Below are 17,391 nucleotides of genomic sequence, written 5' to 3' on the forward strand. Positions count from 1 at the left end.
GTTAACGATCGGAATTGCAACTGGTTTTCGAGTTCGTCTTGATGGGGGGTCTAAAAAACGGTGGGCAGACGGTAAAATTTACAGTCGGCGATTAGAACAAGTACGTCATGTCACGATGTGGTTCTGATGTGGCTGAGATTATCGAATGTTCCACCATTGTCCAAATTTTACAGGTTTATATAAAGCTCTGTGAGCTTGATATACTCTGTAGTTTGATATTAATTGAAACCAAATGTGTAATTATACTCAAATATGTCTTGAGATGTGTTTCTGTCTTATGGAATGTGTTTTTCTGTCCCTGGGTTTGCATATAATCAATACTCATCAGCTTTCATTTACACAAACCGCTGTTACATAACAACACATTTAAACCGAACAAGGATTTAAACCGCAAACACAAGAAAGTGAGTGACCTCTTTTTGTAAATACTACTTAGAATCTGAAGTTTGCCTTGCAATTTCTTCGTATTAGGGTGGATATTACTGACATCCATCAGTATCATTATGAGCCTGTCAGAGAACAGCAAGATACAGAGCTTGGGTAGAATTTAATGTTCATTCATTCATTCATCCATTCATTTCCTACCGCTTATCCGAACTACTCGGGTCACGGGGAGCCTGTGCCTATCTCAGGTGTCATCGGGCATCGAGGCAGGATACACCCTGGACGGAGTGCCAACCCATCGCAGGGCACACACACACACTCATTCACTCACACAATCACACACTACGGACAATTTTCCAGAGATGTCAATCAACCTACCATGCATGTCTTTGGACCGGGGGAGGAAACCGGAGTACCCGGAGGAAACCCCCGAGGCATGGGGAGAACATGCAAACTCCACACACACAAGGCGGAAACGGGAATCGAACCCCCAACCCCAAACATGCTAACCACTAAGCCACAGTGCCACCCAGAATTTAATGTTGTGTCTTTCTTTTCTTGTCTTCACAGAAAAAGAGGAAGCAAAGGAAAAGGGATGTGGACTCGCTCAGTCTCTGCAGTCTGGACATCAGTGTAAGTCTGAGTCTGATTGGATGGGTTGACTGATATTATAATAACCATGAGCCAATGGTGCAGAGCTGTGAGTTCTCAAGTCTGATTGGACAGAGGCAGGTCTTACAGTAACTGAGGCTGTCCAATCACAGAATTATATTCATGTGCTCCTTTGTATAGATGATCATTTCCATAGTAACAGCTAATCCATGTAAGTGAGAGTTTGCGACTATTTATACTTTTGCATGATAATGAGAGCTGTCGCTTTAGGAACATTCCAGAACCGAAAACATAGCTGTAAACTTAAACAAGTGAACTATTTTGGCTTAATGAATCCATAATTGTTATAGTTGACAAAATGCTGTGGTTGAAGAGGAAAAAAACATTCTGCTTTTAGAAAATAATCAACTTCCAGGAAACCGCAGCAACCTGTTGTTCATTATTTTCCTAAAACCGCATGCCTCCTTGTTATTAAAGACGTAATTTAACATCTACGTGCACGTCGCCAGCGCTCATGGTAACTTAACTTGGAATGATCGCTAATAAATAAAATACTTAAATTAAATTAAGATTTCATTTTATAGCATTGATTTGTAGGGGAAAAAAATAATACAAGTCGAAACTAATGGACGAATTAGATATGAACTCACGGACCTCACCACACACTTACATCTCATCTGTTGATCATAACTGCTTTACGTGTTCACTTCAGTGCACATCTCCACACACCGCTGTCTCCAGTCCGTGGGACATAATGAATCTCCAGGAAGGCTGGAGAAAGAAAACTATTAGTCTTACACTCTATATCCTGCACAAAATGACTTCCAGCACTTCAGCTATTAGGCGACATATGTCGAGTCTAATTTTCCAAAAGGTCAGGCAATTTGCAAGCCGACTTCTTTTCCTGTCTATTGTGCCAAGGCTGTTTACTAAATGGCAGATAATTGTAGAGTATTCAAAGTGTCGTATTATTTGATCTGTATGGATGTGAGAGATTTGTGCCCCACAACAGGGTCCAGGGTGTAAATCTCCTCAGAATTACAGGACATTTCTTTGAAGTTATTTATTTTACCTTTCAAGCAGCATATTAGTCTTCACCGACAGACCTGTGTGTGTAACCCTATATATAAAGTACCTCAACACATTGATTCCAAGAAATGAAACCAAATATGACGACTGCTTTTATTTATCCTGTATTTATAATTTAGCTCATGCTGAGGATTAGGGTTTCGCTTCGTCCGCTGTTTATTTCACGGCTTTACCAGAGGGCGTCCAAGTGTGTTTTCTCATCACACCTAATTATACCTTTATGAGTAATGTGCTAGTTTTGATTAACCTCCCGAGGATGGAGATGTGATATAAAACAGTCACAGTGGACCTGTAACCACTTAGTTTAGTTTAATGACTTGGTGTTATATACTGATTATGATACATAATAGTGTACATTATTATCACAGTTACACATTCTGTAGTAGAAACATGTTGTGTTTAGGGCTGCACTTGCAAACATAGGCAAATTGTTTATATTGGATTATATGTGCAAGAGTATATATGTTATATATATATATATATGTTTTTGTGTATTGTTGTCTGTCTGTGTATCTGTCCATTACAATATTTATCTATCTTTCAATCTGTCTTTCTGTCTATTGGTTTATCAAACTCTCTATGATTTATCCATCTCCCTGTCTATCAGTCTGTCAATTAACTATGTAAGTATGTATTTATGTATCTATTTATCTGTCTGTCTGTCTGTCTGTCTGTCTGTCTGTCTGTCTGTCTGTCTGTCTGTCTGTCTGTCTGTCTGTCTGTCCATTTCTGGCACATTAGTATGATTAGTAAGTGACTCTTGTAGTTCAAGTTAGTGATTTAAAAAGCATTTCCGTCATCCTCTGTCATTTCTTATTTTTGTCTTTCAATTTGTCTGTCAGATTAGTCTATCTATCTATCTATCTATCTATCTATCTATCTATCTATCTATCTATCTATCTATCTATCTATCTATCTATCTATCTGTCTGTCTGTCTGTCTGTCTGTCTGTCTGTCTGTCTGTCTGTCTGTCTGTCTGTCTGTCTGTCTGTCCGTCCGTCTGTCTGTTTGTCCGTTTGTCTGTCAGTTTGTCCGTTTGTCTGCCCGTCCGTTTGTTTATAGGGCTGTGAAACTGTTTTATTTGTCCTTTTGTCTGATTGTCTGTCTGTCTGTCTGTCTGTCTGTCTGTCTGTCTGTCTGTCTGTCTGTCTGTCTGTCTGTCTGTTACACTTTCCATCACATTCGTATGATTAGTAAATTACTCTTGCAGTGTCAGCTTCATGTTTGTGATTTGATGGATATATTATTGCTTTGGATGAAAAAAAAGCAGAGCACAAATTTCACAGCAGATTCTTCAGCTTGATAGTGATGAATTTAAATAAGCAGCAATTGGAATAATGACGTCTTGGTCTGATTTCACACTCACGCTTGTGTTTTATTGTCACTAGTCACATATAGGATGATGCTTTCATAGACATTGAGCAAGGGTTTTTTTTTTTGTTTTCACTTTTCTAGCCTGCACAGACAATAATAGACAGAACGTGATGTCAGAAAGACAGGCTTAATAATGAGAAGTTGGAGGCCTTGAGCTCATGGCTGTCTTTAAGAGCACATTGAGCATGCCCATGCTCCAACGCAAATGCTTTTGGAATCTGCTTCAAGGCTTTTTTCCCCCATCAGCCCGGCTCCCTTTTGTAAGCACTGAAGCTTGAGGTTGGAAGGTTATTTTGGGTAGAAAAGCTTTTGTGATTGCGAGAGAGGGTTCAGTGTCACGATGAGTGCAAGGAAACTCGGGATGTGAATGTCTATTGTTTTCACAATGTTGCTGTCCTCCTTTACTGGTATGGATGACTGGGTTCATAAATTTAGTCTTGAAACTCCAGTAACAACACGGTCATGATTCATCGGTGAACCTTTTTGTCTGTCTTTCTTTTTCTTTCCTAAAAATAAAATGCCACGATGACCCAAATTGATTGTGATGTTGTGGGTTTAGTTTTGTGCCAGAAGTCTTAATAAGATGATGAAATATCAGGAAATAAAATGATAAGACCCTCAAGGAAAAAAATAAATCTTTTTTTAATTCATTAATTTATTTATACAGCATCAAATTTAGAAATTTTTTTTTTCCAGGAAAAACTACACAGAACAAAGCTAGACATTTTATTTAGTTAGATCATTCAACAGCCTTTGATAGCTATAAACACAGGCTAGTTTTTGCCGTGCTTGGTTCAGATCCTTGGTCCACATTCTGGGGATCATTGATTTGTTAAAGGTCTTGCTGTGCCAAATTCCTGCTGACCAACAGTGTATGACTTATTCAATATTTCTCCATACTGTGAAAAACATTCATAGAAGGCAAATGCACTTAAAAAGCAAGCAACACGTGGCAAATAAAGACACACCCCTTTTTTTGAAAAAAGATTTTGAATCAATTCCAGTTTTTGCAGCTTGAATATGAGCCGTCGCTTAGTTTGTACAGGTTTCGCCAATCACTAGCCTACACATCATCGATCAGTGTAACCGTACATGTATACACTAAAAAAATATAAATTCAGCAATCAATGTATCTCATTATTTATGAGTATTTTTTTTTTAAATCACAGCTTTAGCCGTGTTCAGTATCTATCCACAGGTGCCTTTGTTTTCCCTCAAATTGAAAACACTTAAATATCTCCACTGTGTTTTTTTTTTTGCTTGATTGACAGCCACTCAAAACATATCCGCTTCTTCAAAAATTAGTCAGGGAGATGTACAGTACTTCAATCTCTGCACCTGTAACACACTTTCGAGCAGCAACACTAAATTCTACTCAACAAATTTTCTGGTAAATTAACAGTTTACCCCAGTGTTTATTTTTAACCAAATTTGATGTGTAAGTTTTCCTTTAAACCTTGTTTTTTGAACGGATTTTTAAAATCAAGGTTCTGGTGGTGGATGTTATCAATTTCTTTAAAAAGGAAATTGTACAAGTGTTAGTCTTGTACATAGTGTACATTTCATGCTACTAAACACTATCATGCTATTAAACTTTTTCCTATTAGTAGGGATGAGTACATGAGTGGAGTGTATGCGTACATGTTGGTACTCATTGATCAAATCTGATGAGTAACTAGTGAGGTATTAAGAAATCCAGGTTGTCAGGGAACGTTTTATTTAGACGTGTTTACGTTGGAGCAGAGCTGCGTCAGTGAGTAATCATTGTGGTCCCTGGTGAAAGTGTGTGTTCATGTCTCAGTGCTCGCAGAAGTGAAGTGCTCTCAGATGCAACAGTCTTTCTGCGCTCTTTCTTTACAATTGAGTGCAACATTAATGCCACCTTGCACACATTTTTAATGATCTCTCTATTAAAGATCCTGTTTAAGCATAAAACATGGTTTCTTCAGATTTATAAGAAAATGCTGTAGTGACTCGTCGTGATGTTTTGACAAAAAAAAACACTTGATAAATGCAAAAATATCGCTTTTAATAGGCATCATGTCATAATAGGAATCTTGTCATAGCGTATCATGTCACATGGCATGAGATTTTACCTTTGGAGCATTTTTATGAGAAGATGAGCACCGGATCTATTTCCCGAGACCAGGATTGTTATTGACATTGACGCATAACTTCTTATTAGTATTATAAATTTTCACTGACTAAACCTTAAGCCACAGTGCACATTAAACGCGCATCATCTGCTCCAAGGTACAAACACCAGACTGTGGTACTCTATGATCTCACCCTATTTCCAAGGCAGTAAAAGTACCTGTGTGTCAGACCTCTTTAGCTTCATTAGCCCAAGGCTGAGCGGAGGTGAGTTCTGAGTCAGGGGGAGGAAGGAGTGCAGCCACGTGCGTACCAAAGTCTGTGTTCAGCCAGATTATCACCTTACAATGTCGAGCACAATGTAGTGCCTTTACAATTTTGATGAAGCCAGTTTACTGCTGACCAAACCATGTGGAAAAGTGTGTCAGCGCTGTTGTTTCTCACATGGCCACTTTCACTTTAACCGATGAGGCAAAACAAGATATTGATCACCATCGTTGGCCTTTTACAAATGTATGCCAAGCAGCTGTTATCGATGTATTCATCACAACAGACTGGCTTGTTTATTTAATTACAACAGATGAGACAGATGCTTTCTGAAAACATGCCTAAGACAACATTTGCACAAAAGGGAAATAAGATGCTTTGTTTCAAAGCAATTTATATTTAAGTTTTCCTTGTTTACTTCAGTACTATTAATCATAGCTACTGTTATTACACAGATGAATGTACTGGGATCAGAATTAGTAAAAATGTGGATCTTGGACATCAATATGCAGGACAGCTGTTGGACCGTACCGTTGCTCGGCCTGCATAGACGTCAAAGGGTCATTAAACAGGGTCCCACCTGCATCACTGCCAAGCTTCATCTTCCACACTCAGTTTGACCACAAAGCATAAGGAAAAAAAAGAAAAAACCCTGCTCCCTTTGTTGATTTTTTTTTCCTCCACTAAATATTCTCAGGTGTCTTTTAACCACATCTGGAGGTCTCGTGTGAACTGAAAACTGAAAGGAAAAAGCATGCAGTCTTACCACGTAGGGGATGTGTAATCTACGTATCTGTAGATTCGATCCTAATCAGGAATCGGCTGTTTTCCCAGGTGAAAAAGTTTAGTTCTTGGACATGGGATTAGACACTAATTAGTTGTTATGATATCATAATTTTGTACTCAATGTACTTAAGCTACGGTTGGGGCTATTTATCTAAATTAGGTAGTCCTGACAAATCATTTACCTCCATATGGTCTAAATATGGTTATTTTCTATTCAGATTGTCACCTGTAATTAACCTCTGATTCTTGGCAATATGTTGAAAAAACTTTTTTTTAAAATGTGGAACACTGCACCTGTTTCTCTGGTTATTTTTGTTTGCATCTATTTTTTATTTTGAATAATATATATATATTTTTAAAGCAGTCGTTTCATGTTGTTATTCTTTATCGTTCTCTGGGACTTAACCAGGCTTTAACCTTGACCAATAGCCTTCACTTCTCATTAAATTCACATCAGATTGTGGGAGGCCTGTTTTTTTTAAGTATCTTACGTGATCCTTGTGTTCTTCCTGCGGAGCTCAGTCATCACCACATAGAGCAGTGTCAGATTAATGGCTACTCTAAACGGCTGTAATTGTACATCCACAGTGCTTTAACGGAAATAACACGTCAGAATGGCATGCGTATTTAAACTCTAAAAGCAGCCAGAACAAACTAGGTGAGAAATAACTTTGACTAAAATAGGATTTTGTTTATCCCCAGAGATTAGGACTATTTATGCACAATTAAGACTATTTATAATGTGCAGTGGGATGCTGGCCTCTAAAACGCTCCTGACAGAGTGTAGTTAACATTAACGTGAAGTGGAAATGGAGACCAACCACAGTTAAGGAGTCAGTGTTCGCTTCAGGAGAATTTCTTCACAATGAATACTTAGCAAATTACGTTAATAACATTTTTTTTTAACATTTATTATTATTATTATTATTATTATTATTATTATTATTATTATTATTATAGCTGCTCCATGCCTCATCATATGTTATCCAACTTTACGTCAACTTAAACTTCCATCACTGTTACTCACTGTAATTTTCCAGATGCTCTATACAGTAGGTTTGCCACATGTATTTGCACTATTTTTTTATAGTCACTCTATTTTTTTTACTTATTCTTTTACATATACACACGCTGATAAGTCATAATATTAAAACTACCTGCCTAATGTTATGTAGGTTCTTCTTGTGCCACCAAAACAGCTCTGATATGTCAAAGCATGGACTCCACAAGACTTCAGGCACCAAGACATTAACAGCAGATCCTTTAAGTCTCTTAGGTTATGAGGTGCCTCAATGGTCAGACTTGTTTGTCCAGCACATCCCACAGATACTCGATCAGAAGGAAGAAGAAGAAGAAGAAGAAGAAGAAGAAGAAGAAGAAGAAGAAGAAACCTTAATTTTGGTCACGTAGACATTACAGCACAGTTAAATACTTTCTTCATTTATCCAAACTTTGGAGGTGGGGGTCAGAGCACAGGATCAGCCAATGATAAAGCAATCCTGTATCAGTGAGGGTTAAGGGCCATGCTCAAGGGCCCAACAGTTGCAGCTTGGCAGTGCTGGGCCTTGAACCCCAATCCTCCGATCAACAACAATGTTCAGATTGAGATCTGGGGATTTTGGAGGCAAAGTCAACACCTTTGAACTCTTTGTCATGTTTCTCAATCTATTCCTGAACTATTACTGCAGCGTAGTACGGCACATTATCCTGCTGAACGAGGCTACTGCCGGAGGAAGCACGTGCATCCAGTATTGTTTTGCCCTGAGATTAGACTGAAAAGCAAAGTGAGTGAGTTGCCTTTTATTTTCCATGTCTGTGTGCAATATCGAAAATACACAAATTAGGTAAGACACAGTAAAGTGACAAATCCAAAAAACCGCCTCAGGTATTTCTTCGGATCAATCGTACGACTTCTTACGGTCCGACATTTGTTTGATTCCCCACTCACGCCTTTAATTCCTACCTACAAATCGTTTTAATTTATCAGGTTACATCTGAAGTCTCATTAAATGTGTATAGAGATATTATGAAGGCAAATAGTTGGTGACTCTGGCGAGAGTTTGTAGCCTATAGTTTGCTCTGCTGGACAAAACACACGGTAGTGTGATAACCATAGCAGCTGCTATACACCCACAGGGGACAGAAAAGCTATTTGTGTTTCCTTAAAAAAAAAAATAATACAATCTGTGCGTTTTGCATTAATTACGAATGCGTTAATTATATTGAATCAGTTTCCTACAGAGGTTTTACTACACAGGCTCCTAAAACACTATAGTGCTATGCATAATTTATTGATGTAGACAGGAACCTCGTTTCATTATTGAGCAATTTGTACTAAAAAGCAAATACATCTGATTTAAATGAGCCAGTCTCTTTAAATGTGCACCATATGTGCGATTGATTGCTTGTTTAAGTGAACAGAGCTTCAGCGGTGCTTGAGTGTCACACACCGCCTCTAATTTTCCACTCGCAGTTTAAGTGGCACTGACATACGATATGTGCAATTATTTACCGGCTTTAACCCTCGTATTCATTTAACTCATAGCGACTGTTGTACGTTTTGGATATAGTCTATGATATAGACTATGTTAACCTCTAATTAGAGCTCATTTCTGTTGACGATTCTCGTCGACAACCTTCTCATGACGAAAAAATGAAAGCAAAGATAATTTAACCTTGTGCTTCAAATCTCTGACAAAATGAAATGACTTTTTCTTGAACAATTAAAAGCTTGATGGAAATGTCAGAAATGATTCACTGGACCGAGAGGAAAATTCTCCTCGTCATTTTGCACACATTTCTGTAAAAATAATTAGAGTGATTACAGAAAGAGATCATTAGTACAGATTAATTTTTTTGGAAAATAATCCTAACAACTGTGACTAATCTAAAACGTCTTTGGTAACTTTATATTGAACTTATTTTATCTAAATCTTCCTGCTTCCATGATGCTAGATAGTGACATAAATAATGGCACCCAGTCTGTACCTTAGATGCACATTATTCAAGGATTTAGACTCTTGTTGCTGATATCAAGGCATTTGCTCTTAAACCTATTCATGTTTAAAATACTCAGATATTTATTATACTATACTATACTATACTATACTATACTATACTATACTATACTATTATAATACTCTGAGTATTATAAATACTCAGATTTTCCTGTAGTTGCTTGCTTATTAGGATTAAGTTAAAATAAAGATTTAAATTCAAATTCCATTTATTTGTATAGTGCTTTTAACAATTCCCATTGTCTCAAAGCAGCATACATTTACAGATGTATGGAAAAAGAAAAGAGAGTGAGAAAAAAGAAATAAATATATAAAAAGAAGAAGAAGAAAAAATAAGGATGAAAATAAATAAATGAATATACACAATTAAAGTTTAAAATTAATTGAAAAATATTAACTTAAAATTTAAAAATTGTCCATAGTGTGTGATTGCGTGAGTGAATGAGAGTGTGTGTGTGTGTGTGCCCTGCGATGGGTTGGCACTCCGTCCAGGGTGTATCCTGCCTTGATGCCCGATGGCGCCTGAGATAGGTACAGGCTCCCAGTGACCCGAGGTAGTTCGGATAAGTGGTAGAAAATAAATAAATAAATGAATGAACTTCAAATTTAAAATACTATATATCTATCCCTAATGAGCAAGCAGGAGGTGACGGTGATGAGGAAAAACTCCCTGAGATGATAAGAGGAAGAAACCTTGAGAGGAACCTGACTCAGAAGGGAACCTCATCCTCATTTGGGTGACACTGGACAGGAAATGATGTAAATGTAAATAATGTCCTCTCTACAACAGTTTATAATAGTGCAAGCGAACTAAAGGGTCATCGCAAACACTGAGTTCAGCACAGACCTGATTGCTGATAAAGATGAAATTTGTAAAGAAGAGATTTTAAGCTGTTTTGTGACAAAGTCCATTGTTAAAGAGCATTTTAAATGAATTAATATTAATAAAAGGTTAAATCAGAAAATATAATATTCACAGTATTCGTGTGAAGAGCAGAACTAGAGCAAGCTTTCTAAATTAGTTTTTTAAATAAACACAGCTTGAAAAAAACAACAACAACAAAACAAATAGCAATCATGAAATGTGTTCTCAGGATGTTTTCCTCTGGGAAACATCTTCTTATTGTGTACGCTTCGCTGGCACAATACGTTCCAGCAAATGATCTTGAGCATTGTGAAACACGTCAAAAACAACTTCTTTTGATTTGCTGCCAGACAGAATAGTGACCTGCGATCTCCCTGACGGCTGTTGGCTGCTTGTTACGAGCTCTATTTTGGGGACAGGTGGGACAAAGGTGGTCTTCCTGTAAAGAGAAAGAATTTTGTGCTGACCTGCCATGGAGAAAGCCTGAAATTAGCTGGCATTATGTAAAAAGAAAAAAAGAAAGAAAGAACCCTGGTGTGGCCTCCATCATTCTGGAAGAATAACACAAACACTGCCGAAAGCAAGAAGGATTGGCACGTGATTAGGCATGCGAGGGGAGACGGGTGATCGATGAACACTAAAGCCACAATGCTAACACTGTTTAAATTTGTACAATGTCATGTCAGGTAAGGATATGAGAGAGTGTTGAGAGAGTTCCTGTCATGTTTAGCTCACGTCTTCACTGACTGTGTGCAATTCAGGGTTCATGGTGAATATTTCACCGTTTAACCTTCCATTCCAAACACATCTAACTCCACAGAGGTCCAGCGATTTTACAGCTCAGTCTATGCGTTCTCTTGTTTTTGTTTTTTTTTATCGTTTTTGCAAATCCGCTATTTTTTCATGATATATTAACCTTTAATTAATCTCCTAATTAAGCATCTCAAATCAGAACAACGTATTACAAAAGTCTCTGTCAACATCCTTGTGTATACAAAATAATATCCAATTGGAAACAAAAAAAGATCAAATTCCTTAACTGGTCATCTTTCTTTAAAAAGATATTTTTATGATTCTTTTATAAAATCTCTGATGCTGTCAGTATTTATCATGTTGTGGTTATCAATTGAGCGATATGAGGTAAGGGACTAGAAAGCATGTGTGTTTAATACCACAAGTAGCAGTAGAAGTAGGGATTTAAGATGTATATACAACAGCATCGGTCACACAGCCAAAGGTTGTTCAGTTCAGCCGCTTTCCTGGCCGCTGCTTTATCATGAGTCCAGTTTATGTGGTTGTCAAAAGTGGTGAGAACCATGTACTGTAGATAAGAATAGAAAAAGTGCAACAACCCTAAACAGATTCACCCTTGGATGTAGGTGTTTCAGTGTTGTACGTATATGTCTGGGTGTGTTGTGTTAGAGGACGTGAATTACGAGAGACGAAGCTCAGAGTCTGACCAACAAAGTGACTATCCACTTATAGGCTTAATCAAATTCATCCACTTGTGCAACCCAGGGACGTTGTATAATAAGAGGCGGCTATTGGTGGATGTAACAAATGTCCATGTTATTTGTATCCCATTGGATCCATAAACTAACAAGGTAGTGAAAGAGTGGAGATCGGTGTACACTATTCCTGCTTCATCATTAAAAGTACAGAGTTCTAGCTTTGTAGCTCACACTGGTTAGACGTACTACATTCAGACGTGTCTCCCCGGTCACGCTCAGGTCAAGCTTAAGCAGCGTAAACTTGAATCAGTTGAGTGCAGAGTGGAAACGGGGAGGTTTGAGATGTTCAGCTTGCAGCGTTTCTTGCAATGCCGAGGCTGCATTCCTGGAGCTAGCGTGCGAGAGTGATAGGGTTTCACCATGTTACTCATCACACACCCTGGGGGGAGCAGACGGCAATATAAACACCATGAGCCCTGTCAGAATGTGTGCATGTGTCAGGGGTGAGTGTTTTTTTCTTCTGCGCTTTCTACTTCTCTATATACAGCCAGTACTGACTAACGCGTGTGACGGTCACTGACATCAGTGCCTTACGTGTTTGCTATGCAGCCGCTTTAATCTGTGTTATTGTATGTTCCCCTAGACCACTTTGTGCATACACTCAGCTTTCGTATTAGCCAGGAAAGTGCAGACGTTGGCATCATGAGACACAGAGCAGACTGATAAATCATGCTCTAATATAATCCCTGCTATTTATTAAATATTGAGTCACTGTTTTAGGGCATGGTGCGGTTTGTAAATTTTTAGTGCTTCGTCTTAATGATAAATCACCAAGCAATATATCTGAAGATCTTTTCAAAGCCTAATAATTTGAAATAATAAGCCAGAGTCTTTAACAAATGTTTTATTTATTTTGCATATTGAGCTCATATGAAGGAAAGTAAGGAATAAAACCTGTTGTGCTGTTAAAGGAAAATAATCAACAACAAATTCAAAAGCATTTTAGTAAACTAACCTGTACAAAGCAGCTCAGGCTCAGATTCCATGCAGAGACTTTTATCTCCTCCCTTCCCGAGGCTGTCGGGATTTTTTATACTACGTCAAGCCCAGCTACTGCAGATAAGAAATCCAACACTCTCATATAAACAGTGTCGTTTAAATTCACTCTACCTTCCATGGTGTCAGAGGATTTTTGGAATTGATGTCCGGCTAAAAGCATGATAATGTATGTGTGCCTATAGAAACAGGCCTCTTAGCCCCAAACAATATATATCTTAGACAGTCAAGCGTACGTCCAATAAAACAACTCGCATGAAAGCCGACGCAGTAGAGGTGAGAGGTAAGAGATAAGAGCGAGCGACGTGACACGGCTCAGTCCTGCTGACCCGGATTTTAAGGTTATGCTGACATTTTACGCTGGTCTTCGAAAGGAACCTCAAAAACATTATTAAGAAATATCGATCCCAAGCTATATCTTTATGAACAGCTCCACAACAACAAACTCTCCTCCTTCTGTTTCCCTCTGCATCTCTCACTTTCTCTCTATCTGTCCTTGGGCATTATATCTTCACTATTATGATTTATGGGTGTAATAAAGAGCAGTAAAGTAATATTAAGGCCTGTGGGTCACTGTTGGGATGTTACAGCATTTATCTGTTCATGTTTATCCTTTTGTACGTTTGAATGAAATGAAGTGGCTTGAGAGTCGTGATTCGAGCCGGAAGTATTTACGTATGTTACAGGCAGTAGTGCTGCTCATGATACACAACCTTCCTATTAAATCAAAACAAACCTGATGCTAGCTTAGGAAACTAGCTGCATCTGAAGAAGAGTTTAACAAGAGTCTTTCTTTCAACTGTTGAGGATTTTTAGTCGTCTACTTCATCCATGCCTGTCTACTTAATTGAGCATGATACCTTAGATGACCAGATGTATGATTTTGGAGCCATACATGTTCGAGATGGTGTCAGAGAGCCTGAGGATGGTCATCGTCATGGTGATGGTCATCAGAACAATCTAAGTGGTGGTTAAAATAATATTGCTTACTCTTTCTGATGGAGACGTCTCGCTCGTGTATAAAGGATTCTCTCTGATATCGCATCTAAATTTCAGCCCGAAGTTATTAAAACGCTCCTCTGGATAAAGTCTCCCTTTTTCCAAATGAATGATCTTCAACCATTTATTCTGTAACTAGCTGCTAGCAAGCTAAAAGTAAAGCAGGCTCTTACATCTCTGAACAGTCACTTTACAATTTCGATGCTGGAAGAGAAAATACACCAGTAATCAGTCAGGACAGGTTTTCAGACCTGGTGCACATCACAGATTTGAAGCCTACAAGCTTCATTTTGTTTTCATTCTACATCAAAGCTGTGTTTTGCTCTCTTTCAGCCTTTTAGAGAAAATGTAGTGCTGACGTCATCAGGCCGTGTTTTGGCCCCGGCTAGCTTCAACAGGTTATAAGAGGTTCACTACTTCTTTTTAAGATCAAACAAAACAAAGGTCAAGTGACCCACTTTTCTCTCTTACCCCTTTTCCACTGGCACAGTGGGAGTCCTATTACTTGAGCTACTGCTGGTTTTTTATTATACTAGAACCAGCACCTCCATTTCCTCTAGTTGAAGAGTCAAATCTTTTTGCACAACAGTGTTAGATTTTACAAGATGCACGCATGAATACATGTTTAATCTTCTGGAATGAAGACCTTCAAGCATCTACACACAACTCTTAGAGACATGCGGCAATCACATCCACAGGCTTTTAATGTTTTTTTTTTGTGTTTTTTTTAGTGACGTGACATACGGCTAAGTACGTTGAACCATGCTCAGAATTCGTTCTCTGTATTTAACCCATCCAAAGTGCACACACACACAGCAGTGAACACACACACACACCGTGAACACACACCCGGGGAGCAGTTGGGGGGTTCGGTGCCTTGCTCAAGGGCACCTCAGTCGTGGCCTGCCCGAGACTCGAACCCACAACCTTAGGATTACGAGTCAGACTCTCTAACCATTAGGCTATGACTTGCCCACATTTTTTAAACGGTTACTTCTTTTTAAGACCTTCCTTCATCCTACATATCATTTTTGTCCAATAAATGTCCAAAATTATTTTCCAAACTTCCTCAACATATTATTTTCGTGGTGGTTTTGTTGTCATGTCAAAAAATAGCTAATATTACCATTTCTCGGTTACATATTTAGTGCAGCAGTATCTCATAGCAGTTGAAGCAATGGGATTTTTACAGTTGGACAAAACTACTTACGATTTTCCTAATTTATAAAATACTGATAATAATCTGTATGTACAAGCAAAGAGAAAAAATAGAAAATATTTGATGTTTTTATTTTTAACGTATTTTCTCCCCTTTGCTCGTACAGTTCATTCTATTTTTATTTTTATTGTACTTTTTTCATTCTATAATCATATAAATGATTAAACAGTCAGGTGATGTGTTTCACCTTGCCAGGTGATGTAGGTAAATTATTAATGATTAATGATCTGATGTGACCAAGTGTGATATCATTGTTAGCATCCTTTATTATCAATCACAGTACAGCAAACTTTTTTATTCCCTTTTTAATTTTCCAATACTAACTTTTTTAATAAAATGAAATGAAATGGAATTTTTAATATTATTAAAGAAAATAGTAATGTTATGATTATGCTATGAATTTTTAATAAAAAAAAAATATGTGTGTATATATATATATATATACACACACACATATATATACACATATATATTTATATATATGTGTATTTATATGTGTGTGTGTATATATATATATATATATATATATATATATATATATATATATATATATATATATATATATATATCCAATTATATTTATCATGGAAAAGTAGTGATAAGTTCCTCTTATCACTTACGTTAAAGCGGCTATAAAAATGGCACGGGAATAACAAAGTCCTCTGTCCTCAAGGCTGTAACAAAGCTCTAACAGTAGAGACGCCTTCCAGATTTGTTAATTTATTAAAATCTCTTTAGAGAAACCTTCATTATATCGGCCGAGACATGACATTCCCTGTTACATACGAATGTTGTTACATGTGCTACTGTCAAACAGTGTTGTAGTCTAAATAGTTAGAGACTACAGCATTTGCCTGAGAGTTCTACAGACAATTATGAGCCTAAGGTGGGTTATTGGAGGAAAAAAACACAAAACCTAGATTGGGAAACTCTAGTAGTTATAAGGAACATGTGCAGATTAGAGGGTTTCAGATTATAAACTGATATTATTATATATTATAAACATAATATCCATGATGCCCTGATACGTTATCTTTGTGTAACCTATTGTCTTCAGCTGATCCGAACAGCTGGTTGTAATTACGTCCCTTTGAACATCAGGAACTTTTTTTTTTAATCCGTACGATGATAAAGAGGTTATGAGAACTCGAAATGTGCAAACTTCAAAGGTTAGAGAGATATAGTGGACTCTATCAGGGGACCTCATAAAACAACATGATCATCGAATTCACCTCGACAGACGTTCACGAAAAGGTCTCGATTTTGGATCGAGTGTGTAATCTAATCTGTGTTGACTGTCTGAGGAGGTTAACACTGTAGACAGATTAACGCACGCTCGCCGATGATGGGCCTGTGACTCTGAGCGTAATGCCCGAGGGTCTTTGACTCATTCATATGTCCACATCAAAGTGAGGAAATTTAATTCTATTGATGTCTAACTTGGAATCCGTTGGACACGGTATGTGATAAGCTTTTGAATCATATGGACCTTGTATGTTGCGCAGACAGATCGAGTGGGGCAGTTATGTAAATAAAGGAAGTTAACAGGGTCGTCGGTATGAGACACAAAGAGCTTATGGGAACCACTTGAGAGCCGCTGGATACTGCTTTTCAACTTTTATTACTCTATTTTAAACAACAGAGTTACGTCATGTCAAAGTCCTCGTCTTTGGTGTGGTTGAGGTCACGTCCTGATGCACTGTGTGGTCATTCATTAGCTTCTAAACTGTAGTCTAGACCTTGCTTAAACCAGTGTTCACTTGAACATCAATAATCCATGAATCCTTGCTATGAGTGCTATAATGTATAAGGACACTTGACATTGTCTCTGTGGCTTTGGGGGAAAATTAGTTTTTATGATTATTTAAAGTATAAAGATTAGACAATGAACTTGTGGGGAAACCAAAATGCTAAACACACATGTACAAGCTCCTGTACTGTAGTTGTGTTACTGTGTGTCACTTTAAACAAACGTCTTTACAAAGAAGCTTATAAAGCGTATACTGTGCAGGTAAACATTAACTTAGTTACATGCAATAAAGCACAATTATGATTTTTCTTGTAATTCATGTAAAATGCACGAAAAGTCAAAATGAAGGTGAAAAACAATGTTTCCCAATTTTATATTAGCTTGATTATACGTTTAATTAATTTATATTTACAGCATTTGATTACAGC

At 37.6% G+C, this 17,391-nt stretch overlaps 1 protein-coding gene across 3 annotated transcripts in view; it reads left to right on the top strand.

Annotated features, from left to right (window-relative positions):
* Positions 1-17,391, top strand: part of arhgef3 (Rho guanine nucleotide exchange factor (GEF) 3) — a 79,830-nt gene that overhangs the window by 37,652 nt on the left and 24,787 nt on the right. For all 3 annotated transcript variants that reach the window (XM_027167762.2, XM_027167763.2, XM_027167765.2), the window contains one exon: positions 955-1,017. In XM_027167762.2, the coding sequence (XP_027023563.1) occupies positions 955-1,017 (63 nt within the window). The remainder of the gene's footprint in view (positions 1-954; positions 1,018-17,391) is intronic.

The sequence above is a fragment of the Tachysurus fulvidraco genome, chromosome 2, assembly GCF_022655615.1.
Source record: "Tachysurus fulvidraco isolate hzauxx_2018 chromosome 2, HZAU_PFXX_2.0, whole genome shotgun sequence".
NCBI lineage: Eukaryota > Metazoa > Chordata > Actinopteri > Siluriformes > Bagridae > Tachysurus > Tachysurus fulvidraco.